Source organism: Tyto alba, unplaced genomic scaffold, assembly GCF_018691265.1.
Source record: "Tyto alba isolate M040663 unplaced genomic scaffold, T.alba_DEE_v4.0 Super-Scaffold_15, whole genome shotgun sequence".
Lineage (NCBI taxonomy): Eukaryota > Metazoa > Chordata > Aves > Strigiformes > Tytonidae > Tyto > Tyto alba.
The window spans coordinates 4,488,373-4,501,403 of NW_024881277.1; the positions used below are offsets into that span (position 1 = coordinate 4,488,373).

General features: G+C 51.2%; 1 protein-coding gene across 1 annotated transcript; it reads right to left on the minus strand.

Annotated features, from left to right (window-relative positions):
- Positions 1–145: 145 nt before the first annotated feature.
- On the minus strand, positions 146–1,096 carry LOC122153011 (olfactory receptor 14A16-like). The gene has a single exon (XM_042789140.1). It carries the CDS (start codon positions 1,094–1,096, stop codon positions 146–148), a length of 951 nt encoding a protein of 316 aa, XP_042645074.1.
- Between the last annotated feature and the right edge of the window lie 11,935 nt (positions 1,097–13,031).

Here is a 13,031-nt window from a genome sequence, read left to right on the forward strand (position 1 = left end):
TGTAAATTAAAGAAAGCAAAAAAGCCCACCCAACCCCAACAAAAAACAACAAAAGCTACAGATTATGCACTGGGATGTAATGATTTAAAATATGAGTGGTTTACAGAAGACAGGTACTTTATTTTTTCACAAAATCATTCTGTTATCATTTCCTCAGGGCATCCTTGATCTCCTGGTTCCTCATGCTGTAGATGAGGGGGTTCACTGCTGGAGGCACCACCGAGTACAGAAATGACACCACCAGGTCCAGGGATGGGGAGGAGATGGAGGGGGGTTTCAGGTAGGCAAAGATGCCAGTGCTGACAAACAGGGAGACCACGGCCAGGTGAGGGAGGCACGTGGAAAAGGCTTTGTGCCTTCCCTGCTCAGAGGGGATCCTCAGCACGGCCCTGAAAATCTGCACATAGGAAAAAAGAATGAAAACAAAACACCCAAATCCTAAACAGGCACTAACCACAAGGAGCCCAGCTTCCCTGAGGTAGGAATCTGAGCAAGAAAGCTTAAGAATCTGGGGGATTTCACAGAAGAACTGGTTTATGGAATTGCCTTGGCAGAGTGGTAGGGAAAATGTGTTGGGAGTGTGCAGGAGAGAATAGAGAAATCCAGTGCCCCAGGCAGCTGCTGCCATGTGGACACAAGCTCTGCTGTCCAGGAGGGTCCCGTAGTGCAGGGGTTGGCAGATGGCAACGTAGCGGTCATAGGCCATGATGGTGAGAAGAGAAAACTCTGCAGTTATCAAGAAGAGAAAGAAAAAGAGCTGTGCAGCGCATCCCAAGTAGGAGATGTCCCTGGTGTCCCAGAGGGAATTGGCCATGGCTTTGGGGAGAGTGGTGGAGATGGAGCCCAGGTCAATGAGGGAGAGGTTGAGGAGGAAGAAGTACATGGGGGTGTGGAGGTGGTGGTCACAGGTGATGGCTGTGATGATGAGGCCGTTTCCCAGGAGGGCAGCCAGGTAGATGCCCAGGAAGAGCCAGAAGTGCAAGAGCTGCAGCTCCCGTCTGTCTGCAAATGCCAGGAGGAGAAATTCGGTGATGGAGCTGTCATTGAAAATTTGCTTCCACTGGTCATTGGGCACTGTCCATGGAGGAAAATACATTGAAAAGTTAGGGTAGACTTCTCTGAGATAAAATCTACTCTGTATCTCTCAGCAACTGCCTCTCCCTTTTAACCAAGACCTTCGGCCAGTCCGTCCGGTGAGCTCAGGTTGGTGTTGGCTGAGGGTGCCCCATGGAGCAGGGGCTCTGCTGTGATCTCTGGAGGAGTCTGTCCTGCCAGACAACCACAGATAAATCGGAACACATGTGATCTGAGATTACATTCAGTCATGTTTCCAAAGAGGTTTTCAGCATGTTTGCAAACAATTCACCTGACTGCAGGGCAGACCTCTGGGGATTATTTTTGTTCAGACTGTTCTAGTTGTACCACCACACAAGGAGTGGTTTTAAGGCTGAAATTCTTGGCATTTCTGCTGCACTCCCAGTGAAAACTTCTGGGTCCTGAGAGGCCAAGGGTCTGTCCTGCAGTTCAGAGTGAGGAGAGTTGTTCTGTCCATCAACCCTGGTTTCCTCTGCTCTGTGTTGGCATCACTTTGAGCTGGATGATGATAGACAGATTTTCCCCAGACAAGAAACTGGACACTGCTGGGACTAGAGGAATCCAGTCTCCAAGCACAGCTCTCCAAAGCCCTCAGCCCCTCTATCACACCTGAGGAGGATCTCAGCTCTCCCCTCCCAGCCAGGGACACAGAGGGCTCATTGCAGCTGCCTGTGTGCAGATGCCCAGCAGCATTTCCATGGCCTTAGCACTGAGGTGTTTCCTCCCTGGGGCTGCTGGATAACACAGAGATGTCCTGGGAAAGCTCTGCCCACCTGGAGAGAAACCTGCAGCCCAGCACGAGCCCCTCAGAGCAAGAGTTGAGTGTCCTAAAATGAAGGTGTCCTGAAGAGAGAATTAGGTCCTTTATTTTCCCCTGATCCCAAAGATTATGAGGAGACTTTACTCCCATGGACACATCTGCACAGCAGGACCCACAGGGTTGGGCTCAGAAATGCAGCTTAACCCTGTACCCCCATCCCAGTAAGTCCAGGGATGACAGTAAGAGGAGTAGATACAGGAAAGCAAAAATGGAGAAATTCCCGAATGCTGGAACTGCTGCTAGAGGGAGAAAGGGACAGGCAGTTAGGTATTGAGTAAATTTTCCTCTTCAAGGCTGAGGCTGCTGCAAAGGTGCCCCATGGCCTTCAGGGCAGAGGCTGTTTTGAGTGAGAGAGGAGAGCAGGGGGTTGCTCCATGGAAGGCATCTGAACTGAAGGACTTGGCAGGGAGGAACTCAAATCCCCCCTCCCATGGTGTTCTGGGAGCAAATCCTTTTCCCTCCCTGTCCATGTCTCTGATACCCGGGGTTTTCCCTGCTGGGACCTGATTTTGTGTCCCCTTATCTCCTCCCTGTAAATGCTGCCAGCCCCCATCCCACCCGCTGTGTGCTCAGCTCTGCCCTGCAGACCCCTCCTGGCAGCAGGACACTGCCCAGGGGCAGCTCTGTGTGTTCAGGGTCTCAGGAGCAGCTCAGAAAAGTGGTAATGAGAAAAGGGATCTGAGTGCCTTCTCCACAATAAAAAAATAATCTAACCATTCCACCCAGTCAAACAAGAAAAGAAATCCGAAAGAGTCGCTGCATTTCAAGTGCAGTCTAGACATACTTCTTCAGAAGGACCCTCTGCAAAATCCTCAGAATGATTTGGAGCTGTGAGCAGCACTGTCATTTCTGTGATGGGGGTCTCTCCTTCCCCTCACAGCTTCTCCCCACAACGCCGTGGGGAGCTCCCTGGGCAGGCTGAGTGCTGACCCTGGCAGGTGGCAGAGTCCCTGCCCCAGCACACAGCCCCCTGGGGTGCAGGGACCCTGCTGGGAAGGACAGCCCTGGGCACCCCTGCCTGCACACCCGGCTGCACACCCCTGCAGCCGGCCCCGCCAGAAGGCAGCCCTCATGCCCTGGCCCTCACAGGGGGCACCAGGGAAGCCCTGCTCGGGAGCAGATCCTCCTCCTCCTCCTCCTCCTCCTCCTCCTCCTCCTCCTCCTCCTCCTCCTCTAGGCAGGAGGCAGATTCCTGGCGGCTCTGCCGCCTTCCCCAGATCCCTCCCCGAGCTGCAGCTGCATTGCCCTGCACCCCCAGACTTACTGTGGCCAGGGCCCTGACGCTTTCTCCTCCTCGGAGCTCTCAGCAGCCTCCCAGCCCAGGCTGCCTTGAAGCTGTGTGTGCCTCGCTGCTCTGCCCTGGGTGCCTGCAGGCAGTGCCCTCAGCCCTGCTGCGCTTTGCAGAGGAGCTGCTCCTGGGCAGAGCTGTCTCTCTGCAGCGCTGCCCACTTGCCAGGAGCTCCCTCCGGCCCAGGAGCCCGGCCCAGCTCAGCACCACAGCAACAGCCCAAGGCACTTTAATGACCCCTCAGGAGGGTTTGGTGCCAACTCCATAAACCTCAGGCACTGAGAAGAACCTGGAAAAACCTCTGAAGAAATCAGAGTTAAATTGAAACTCCAAAGTTTCTTGTGGCTTTAATGGCTCCCACTGAGGGCCACTGCTGACAAAGCCTCCCCAGGCTCCGGTTAGAGCAGAAATTTGGAGGCAGTGACAACAGTTTCAGAAAAGCAAGGGAAAGATGTCTCTGATGCTCAAGTAAACCTGAATGTGTTGCATTAAGGCAAAGTACCAGGCCTTGTGCCCATTAACCAAATGGCCAAGCCACGACCCCCAGCCCCTGGGAAGGGAGATCCTCTCCCTCCCACATTCCTCAGGGCTCTTCCTGGGGTAGGGGGTATGGAGATGTGCACCTCCCAGGCTCCTGAGGATGCACAAGGAGGCCATGAGGCCCCCGTGCTGCAAGGGACTGTGCCTCCTCACAGGCATCAGTGGCAGAGACAACAGCCATGGCCAAAATCGTGATGGGGTTGAATTTATTGGGGTCTTTCAGCTTTTCCACAGTCTTCTGTCATCTCCACTACAGGCTGTCCTATGGGGTTGCATCCCCTGCATTTCTTTCCCTGCAGGCTCTCCTCATCACCCCAGCTGTCTCACCTCACTCCCACCTGAGCCTCTTCCTTCCTTTCCTGATCTCTCACCATCCTCCCTGGCTCTTGCTTGAAACACAAAGCCTTGGGCTGATCCAGGATTCTTCTGAGTGATGCGTTGCATTGCTGCTTGTGTCCAGTCTGGCCTTCCCCAGCTGAACTTTTGTGGCATTATTTCTTTCTCATGCTGTTTTCCACTATGAAGAAAATCAACAGCTCTGAAACCTCTCTTCAAGCACTGTCAGTCTACTCCTAGACTTTCCCATGTCTCCACTCCACTCTTCTACGACATTCAACCTCCCTATACTGTTCATGCTCTTGAGGCCTCCAAACCCCATCTTGGGAGATGTCTGGGCACTCGCCAAGTTGTTTGTATTAAAATAGAGCGGTCATAGGCCAAGAAAGACCAAGTGAGGGTTTTTATCAGGCCCTGTATTGGCAGGACAAGGGACAACGTTTTTAGATTTAGATTTGATTTAAAGAAGAAATGTTTTACCATGAGATTGTGGAGAAAGTGGAACAGGTTGCCTAGAGAAGTTCCAGGGAGGACACATCCATCACCTTTTTGGGCAACCTGTTCCAGTGTCTCATCACCCTCACAGTAAAGAATATCTTCCTTAGATCTCAGTCTAACCTCTTCTAATATTAAACCTTAACGTTTGACCTCTCCCCACAATCCCTGATCAAGAGTCTCCTGCCATGTTTCCTGCAGGACCCCTTTAATTACTGGAAGACAGCAAGACGGTCTCTCCGGAGCCTTCTCTTCTTGAGGCTGAACACCCCCAGCTCTCTCAGCCTGTCCTCACAGGGGAGGTGCTCCAGCCCCCTGATCATCTTCATGGCTTCCTCTGGCCCAGCTCGAGCAGGTCCGTGTCCTTCTTATGCTGGCGGTCCCAGATCTGGACACAGCACTGCAAGTAGAGTCTCATAAGAGCGGAGTAGAGGGGGAGAAAAACTTCTCTCGACCTGCTGGCCACTCTTCTCTTCATGCAGCCCAGGGCACGGTTGGCTTTCTGGGCTGCGAGCTCACGTTGCTGGCTCATAGTCAGTTTTCCATCCACTCTTACCCCCAAGTATTTTTCTGCAGGGCTGCTCTTAATCCAGTCCTTGCCCAGCCTGTACCTGTGCTTAGGATTGCCCCGATGCATGGCCAGGACCTTGAACCTGGCCTTGCTGGAATTCAGGTGGTTTGCACAGACCCAGAATTTGTGCATGATAGAGCAGGGGAATGAGAGGATCCCAGGGCCAGGTGCTGGATAGATGGAAGGTTCAAGTCCAACTCTTGGAGGGATCCATTTTATCTATCTATTTAGGTACAGATGTTGTAGTACAATAGCCTAGCATAGCAACAGCCCACCCTTGTTTCTCTTTCTCCACTGCCCATGGTTTGGATTGCCCTAGACACCTTTCTTCCACCACGGGTCTTCCCTTGACAGTAATGTACTTATGGGCAGGGAGGTTGAGTCAGTGTAGGGACAGGGCTGGCTCTAACAGGGACCATGAATTAGCTGCTGGGAGGTGACAGCAAGGACATTTTACAAAGAACAAATTAATATGTATTGACCTCATTGTTTTTAGGAAGGCAAAGCTTGACTGGAGCTGGTGGTAGAAAGGAAAAGTCAAGAGCAAAAGGAAGACCTTCAATTACACATTAGAGACCAAGGCTGAAGTAGGAAAATACAGGTCTGCTGATGAATGGTGAGGGTGATTTAATAACAGCAGAGACAGGTGGGGATGGGGCACTCAATGTCCTCTTTGCCTAATTCTGTACTGAAAAGTTCTCCAGTCCTCTGTGCTGAGGGAAAGGGCTCAACGAGCAGGACAGCACGCATTGGCAGGAACCTCAGGCAACCCAGCAAGGCCAAGTGCCCGTGTGTGACCCTGCAGGACATCCCCCTGGCAATGGCACAGGCTGGGAGCTGCCTGGCTGGGAGAAGCCTTGTGGGAAAGGTCTTGGTGGGTTGGAGAGGAGGCAGCTGTGTGCCCTGGCAGCAAGGGAGGCAAGCTGCACCCAGGCCTTTGTGGCCAGCAGGACGGCCAGGAGATCAAGACAGGGGCTTGTCCAGGTTACTGTGTCCAGATTGCAGATTCCCAGTACAGGAAGGATGTTGGCAAGCTGGAGGGGGTTCAGTGAATGGCCTCCAAGACAGGCCGGGGCTGGAACACTTTGTCTGTGAGGAGAGGCTGAGGGAGCTGGGCTTGTGCAGCCTGGAGAAGGGAAGACTGAGGGGCACCTCCCTGCTGCCTCTCCACACCTATAAGGAGGTCTTCAAGAATACAGAATGGGGTTCTCTACCATGGAGCATGTTAAGAGGCTGAAAGAGGAGGGTTGGGTGAAACAGGGGATGTTCACCCTGGAGATAAGGAAATGATTTTCCCAGCAGTCTCAGGGCTAGTCCTGAGCAGGGTGGCCATCAGCCCTGCGTGCCCTCCTGTCTGCCATGGCTGCTCAGGTCACAAGAACAGAGGTGCCCCCAGAATCAGAACGCAGGTGGGTCTCTTCCACCTGCCTCCACCCTCCCCTCCCCAAGGAGGTCGTTTCTGTTGGGTGCCTTCTCAGATGCACTGGATGACCTCAGAATGCCTGCTGGCCAGCATGTCTCCTGAGGGCCAGCCAGGCTGCTGCAGTGGAAGCCACCTCATCATCATAACCATTCCTGCCATCTGCCCTTGGCCTGTCTCTCCCCGTCCTCTCTGTCCCTAGCTTGTCTCTGCTGGGTTGAACGTTTTTGCGATGCACGTCTTGTCCCCAAATTTCTGGGGCCAGCTGCTGGCCAATCAGGCTCCTGTAACAGTCGTGGCATCGCAATTACCACCACCATTGGTGTTGCCTTTGCCCATCTCTCCCCATCCACTTCCTTGACTCCTCATCTCTGCTGCAGCCCATGTTCAACAGCCAAACCCAGCCCCTTTCCTGGCCTTTCCCTCTCCCCTGCCCTACGGCTGGACAGAACCAGCCTGGGACATGGTGTGTTTTGGCTTTGCATTTATTGTGACTTACGGTTGTGACTATATGTTGCTCTGCTAGAAACTGAGCTTCTGTTCCAAACTTCTCTAGCTCATTTTCTAAAATCTTTAGTCATCTTTCTAAATCTTGCACCTGGCCAATACCTAACTGCAGTTATTTAATCTGTAACCAGAGTCTGTGTCAGTGGACCATAAGATCATCCTCATTTGTGATTAAGACTGTTCCCTTCCTTTAGGAAATTGCTCCTTCAATTTCTTCATGTCTTTTTGTATGTTCTTTAGCATCAGTTTCTCTCAGGAGAAATCTATTTCTGTATGCAACAGCTCAGGGCAAGAATCTCTATTGCTAGGGCAAGTGGAGGAGCCTGAGGAGCCCCTGGGCCAGAAGTCTTTTCCTGGGAGAGGGGCTGGCACAGAGGGGCTTGCTGGCAGGGGACAATAAGGATGCCTGGGAGACCAGAGCAAGGGACACAGGGAGACACTGGCCTCCGTCTCCTCATGCCATGGCTGGTCCTCAGCCCTGGGGCTGATGGGGAGGCTGAGACACCTCTCTTTCCTTCCTTCACTCCCCACACTTGGATGGGCCTCAGGAAACATCCAGGAGCCTGGAGGATGCACAAACCTCCTGGTCCAAGGGAATGGGGTTATATGTGACAGTGTGTGTGTGAAAAAGATGAAGAAGATGTGAGGTGTCTGTGTGAAGATTCCTCAGAATCCCCTGAGGGGAAGGATCCCCATTCCCAGGCTATGGTGGTCAGAGCTTGAACATACTGCTTGAGGAAACACATCAAGGGCTTTCATAGTTGCCTGAACATTTGATTTTCAGCCTGGCAGCAGTGCCTCTGCCTTCCTGCTTCACCACCCCCAGGGACAGGAACCTTGTCTCCTCATTCCCTCCATGGGCTCTCCAGTGATGGACCTCGGTGGCGATCACTGACACCCTCAGGAACTTGTACGGTTCCTGCTGACTCCTACTTCTCTAGAGGCCAGTTCAATCCCTTTCCAGGATCTGCAGTTCAGCAACTGGGCACCAGAGGGCTCAGAAGCAGCTGAAACGTCCTCAATAGCCAAGTCTCTGAGTATCACTGAATTCCTCAGTTCCTATGTGGTGAATTTGAGTGGTTTCAGGAGTGTAGTCAAAGTGAAAAAGATTTCAGTAATAAATGTTAATAAGAAACAATCTCTTCTTTTTCCACTAGTTCTTATTTTCCTGCTTACACACTAAGGGACATCACCCAACTGCAACTGATACTGATCTAGAGCATCTCCTGATTAAGTCTGAATATGGATGGAAGTCAAGACCCTGTATGTCAGACACTCTCTGGGCAGTGTTTGTCCCTACCTCGAACCCCACACGTCTATCACCAGCCCCCTGTGACTTACAGCACCTTTGTTCCAATCTGAGCTTTCTCCAGGATGGTCTATAGATGCACGTTTCAGCCCATTCACACCAACACCTACTTGACGTACTTGGGAAATGAGCTGCACACAGACACAGAAGAATGTTTCTTCCCTGCCAAAAAACAAAACCAAATGATTGTCCTGTTCAATAATATTAAAAAAAAAAAAACAAAAACAAAAAACAAAAAACAAAACAAACAAAAAAAACCCAAACAAACAAACGAAAAAACAAACAAACAAAAAAAAAATAAAAAAAACAAACAAAAAAAACCAAAAACAAACAAAAAAAACCAAAACAAAACAAAACAAAAAAAAAAACAGAACTCCTCTTCTGCATATGAAGTCCACCTAAACTGCTCTGAAGTCCAATTTCTATCGTGGAGATGCCCTTACAGCAAAGGAAAATATATTTTATGTCAAGCAGAGAATCCCCTGACCCAGACTCTGTCCATAATTACTCACGGTTTCTCACACGCTGAAGTTATAAGCTCCCTAAATTCACAGAGGGATGTAAAGAGTCTAAATAAGGGAAATTTCCTGTTTTGAATAGTCATATCTGCACTAATCCCACTGTATGTGGGCTACAAGTACGTCTTCCAGTAGGCTCTGCAACATCTGGACCCACTCATTTCTTATTCGCCTCCAACACGAGGCAGCTTGGGTGCAATTGTCCAGTCTGCCTCATCTACTCAAGGGACAGAAATGAGCTGTCTCGACTGAGATGCTTTGGCTCACCCTGCCTGTCCACCAGCTCCTGCTCCAGAAAGTCTCCCATCAGCCTGGGGACACATTTCCCAGTCCCATGCCATGGCCTCATCTACCCTTGTGTATCTTGCGGGCAGTGGTCACCACTTTGTGGGCAACTGAATCAACCCTTGAATGAAGATGTTTGGCAAAAGTTGAACCATTTTAAGAAACAGGTTGAGAAGTGGAGCCCTGGATAGAAAACAGTTTACGGTTTTCTCCTGGCTACATCCCGTTCAGTATTTGGTTGGGTTTTCTTCATCGTGCTGTCTTATCTGCAGATCTTCAGGGCCGTGCTGAGGATCCCCTCTGAGCAGGGACAGCACAAAGCCTTTTCCATGTGCCTCCCTCACCTGGCCGTGATCTCCCTGTTCATCCACACTGCCATGTTTGCCTACCTGAAGGCCTCCTCTATGTTCTCCCCATCTCTGTCTCTGGTAGTTTCATTTCTGTAATAGGTGATGCTTTCAGCATTGAACCCCCTCTTCTATAGCATAAGGAACCAGGAACCCAAGGATGCCCTGACGAAACCGATCGGAGGTTTTTCAGCAGCCATAGACTCTCAGCCTTTCTCTGCAGATGACCCCTACTATATGTCATGACAGCCCAAGAATACCTTTGCTTCTCTATACATTTTGGTCCTCGTTTTTCCAGTTGTGATGATGTGTTCTTCAAAGAAATAGCATTATTCTTTCCCTCCTACTTCAGTATCCAACCATCTTGTGCAACCCAGAGACTTGGTTTCAATAACAAGCTCTCTGTGTATTTAAGCAGAATAAATGAACACACAACTTTTTGCCTTAAATCCATCCTGATCGGGGCAGGAATGAATGGGGAATGAAAACACCTTTCTGGCTGCACCATCTCAGGTCAGGCCTCTCTGACAGCATGGCAGCAGAAGCTGCCTGAGAACCTCCAGGGCCAGGGATCTTGTGCAGGTCACGGGAGAGGGGATGGCATGGAGGGGCTGCAAAGCCCTCAGGATGTGCTGGAGAGGAGAGCAGGGGATGCACGGTGACACTGACCTCCTTCTCCTTGTGCCATTGATGCCTCCCATCTCCGGGGCTGACCCCTCCGTGCCCCCATGGAGCTGCTCTGCCTTTCAGAGGGGTTGAGGCCATGGTGGGAGTACCAGGAACCTGCCTTGGGACTAATCCAGACTGGGCTTTGCTGGGGAATGAGGTGGAGGAGGGCAGGGGAGGGGGAAATCTTGCAGAAGTTTGGCTTGAGTGGAAAGTAGCAGGAAGAGAAAAACAACAGAGTATAAGTTGTACTGCATGACCACGCGGGGTGAGGACACACCAGGGGATTTGTGGTGCAGAGCCAGGGCTTGTGGAAGGGATTGAAGGCATGCAGGTGCAGGAGAGAAGAGGCGGCTCTGTGCTCTTGTTGGCATGAACAGACCAGGCAGGTGGCCCAGGGCCTTCATCTCCCCCCAGCATCTCTCACAGGCCATTTCCAGCACTGGCTGCTCACCCAAGCTTATGGGTGAGTCTTTCTGTGAGACCATCTCCATCCTCCTGCTGGTCTCAGGGCCTGTATGGGGGGACCGGCCAGCCCTGCCCGGCCTCTCTCCTGCCACAGACCCCGGCAGACCCTGGAGCAGGGCTGTCTGTAAAGACCAGCATGGGACACAGCTGGGTCTGGGCAGGGGTCAGATGCTTGGGGAGCCTCCAAACCATCATGGACTTGGGAGAAGAGGCAATGAAAACTGTATTGGGGATTGGTACAGCAAAACTTTCAACTGTCACAAACCAAATGAAGGAGGTGATTGGGAAAATCCAGCATAGATTGCTCAAGTACAAATCATGTCAATATAACATCATCATCTTCTTAAAGAAATAACATATTCTGTTGCCATGGGGAGATCAGTGGATGTTGTTGTCCTGGACTTCAGCAAACATTCAACACCGTTTCCTACATCCTTCTCCTGGACAAAGTGGCAAGACAGAGATTGAAGTGTTGGTGTGAGAGATGGGTAGGAAATTGGCTCAGAGGCTGCACTCAGAGGGTGGTGATCAATGCTTTTACTTAGGCTGGAAGCCTGTAGCACATTGGATCCCCCCAGGAATTGGTACCAGGGTCCCATGCTGTTCAACATCTTCATAAATGATCTGGATGTTGGGATTGAAAACACCCTCAGCAAGTTTGCTAATGACGTTAAGCTGGGTGGTGAGGTGGACATGCCAGAAGGGACAGTCATCTTACAGAGAGACCTGCACAGGCTGGACGAATGGTTCCAGCAAGAACAATATGAACCACAAGACAAAGACAAGTCAAAAGTCCTGCTACCTGAGTCAGAGCAACCAAAGAGCCCAGTAGAGGCCAGGAGGTGTGTGGCTGGGGAGCAGCCTTGCTGAGAGGGACCTGGGGGTTCCTGGTGGACAGCAAGCTGAAGAGGCTCCGGCAGTGCCCCGCTGCAGCAACAACAGCAAATAGGCTCCTGGGCTGCATCCACAGGGGCGTTACGAGCAGACACAGGGACATGATCATCCCACTCTGCTCAGGCTTTGTCAGGCTACAGCTGGAGTGCTGTGTCCAGTTCTGGTCCTCCCAATGAAAGAAATCCACAGGCAGACTGGAGACAGGCCAAAGGGCTAAGGACAGTCATTCACTGGAAGGAACTCCCCAAGGGATGTGGTGGAGTCCCCACCACTGCAGGTTTTCAAGAAACAATTGGACAGGGTGCTAGGTAGTCTCATGTAGGCTCCCTTTCTCAGAAAAGGTTGCACCTTTCCAAGCTCGGCTGCTCTATGATACAATGATTCTATGAATATCTCTTTGGTCAGTTGGGGTCAGCTGTCCTGGCTGTGTCTACCCCATCTACCCCCCACTTCTTGTCCACCTGCAGCTATTCACAGGAAGGAAAAAGAGTGAGAAAACACAGTGATGCTGTGCATGCATTGCTCCTCGATAACCACAACAATGCTGTGTTTTCAATGCTGGTTTAGGCTCCAATGCAAAACAAGCCACCATAAGGGCTGTGACAATGAAAGTTAACCCCATCCCAGCCAGTCCCAGCACACTTGAACCAAAATTGTTACAACAATTTACCGATGGTCTGGCGAGTGATGAGTGGTGGGTAAATCACTCCCCTCACTCTTCTGGCAGGGCTCCTCTTTAAACACTCCAGGACACTGCTGGCTGCCTTTGCAACCAGGTCATGCTGGATTGGGCTGATCACTGCTGGATCATGTTTTGCTTTCTATACCTGAGCAAAACCACAGACTTGTCTACAGAGCTGCTCCTCATCCAGGCAGACACCTTCTGCCGTCACTACAGGGTGTCACTCTCTCCCAGGGGCTAGACCTGGACATTTTCCTTCTTTTGTCTTGTGAAGTTCCTGACAGGACCGTCCTCTCATATGCCAGGTTTCATCTAAATAGCATCCCTAGGGCACAGGAATGGTCCTCTCAATTTACTGTCATTGACTAACACTGTCAGAATTGCCTCCTGGTAGAGTTGTTAAATTGCCCAGATCCCAGGAGAGCTCCCTGTGCTGCCCCACAATGCCCCAGTATCTCCCACTGGCCTCCAGGTAGGGTATGACCCCTTCACCACAGCTCTCTGAGCCTGAGCCTCCAACTGGTGTTTCACCTCTCTGTCTGTTGACCCACCCAGACTGTAATGGCCTAACGTGGGTATGAGAATATTGAGGGAGATCATGGCCAATGTCTTGCTGCATTGGAGGTACCTGACATCCACTGTTCTTATGTCACACACAAAAACAGTTACTTCATCCTGCAGGCAATCAGGTTGGCGGGGCATGATTTACCCTTGGACAGTCCCTGCCGACTGCATTTGGACATTTTCTTCTCTTTTAGGTGCCCAGGAACGTCACCCAAGAGGACTCTAA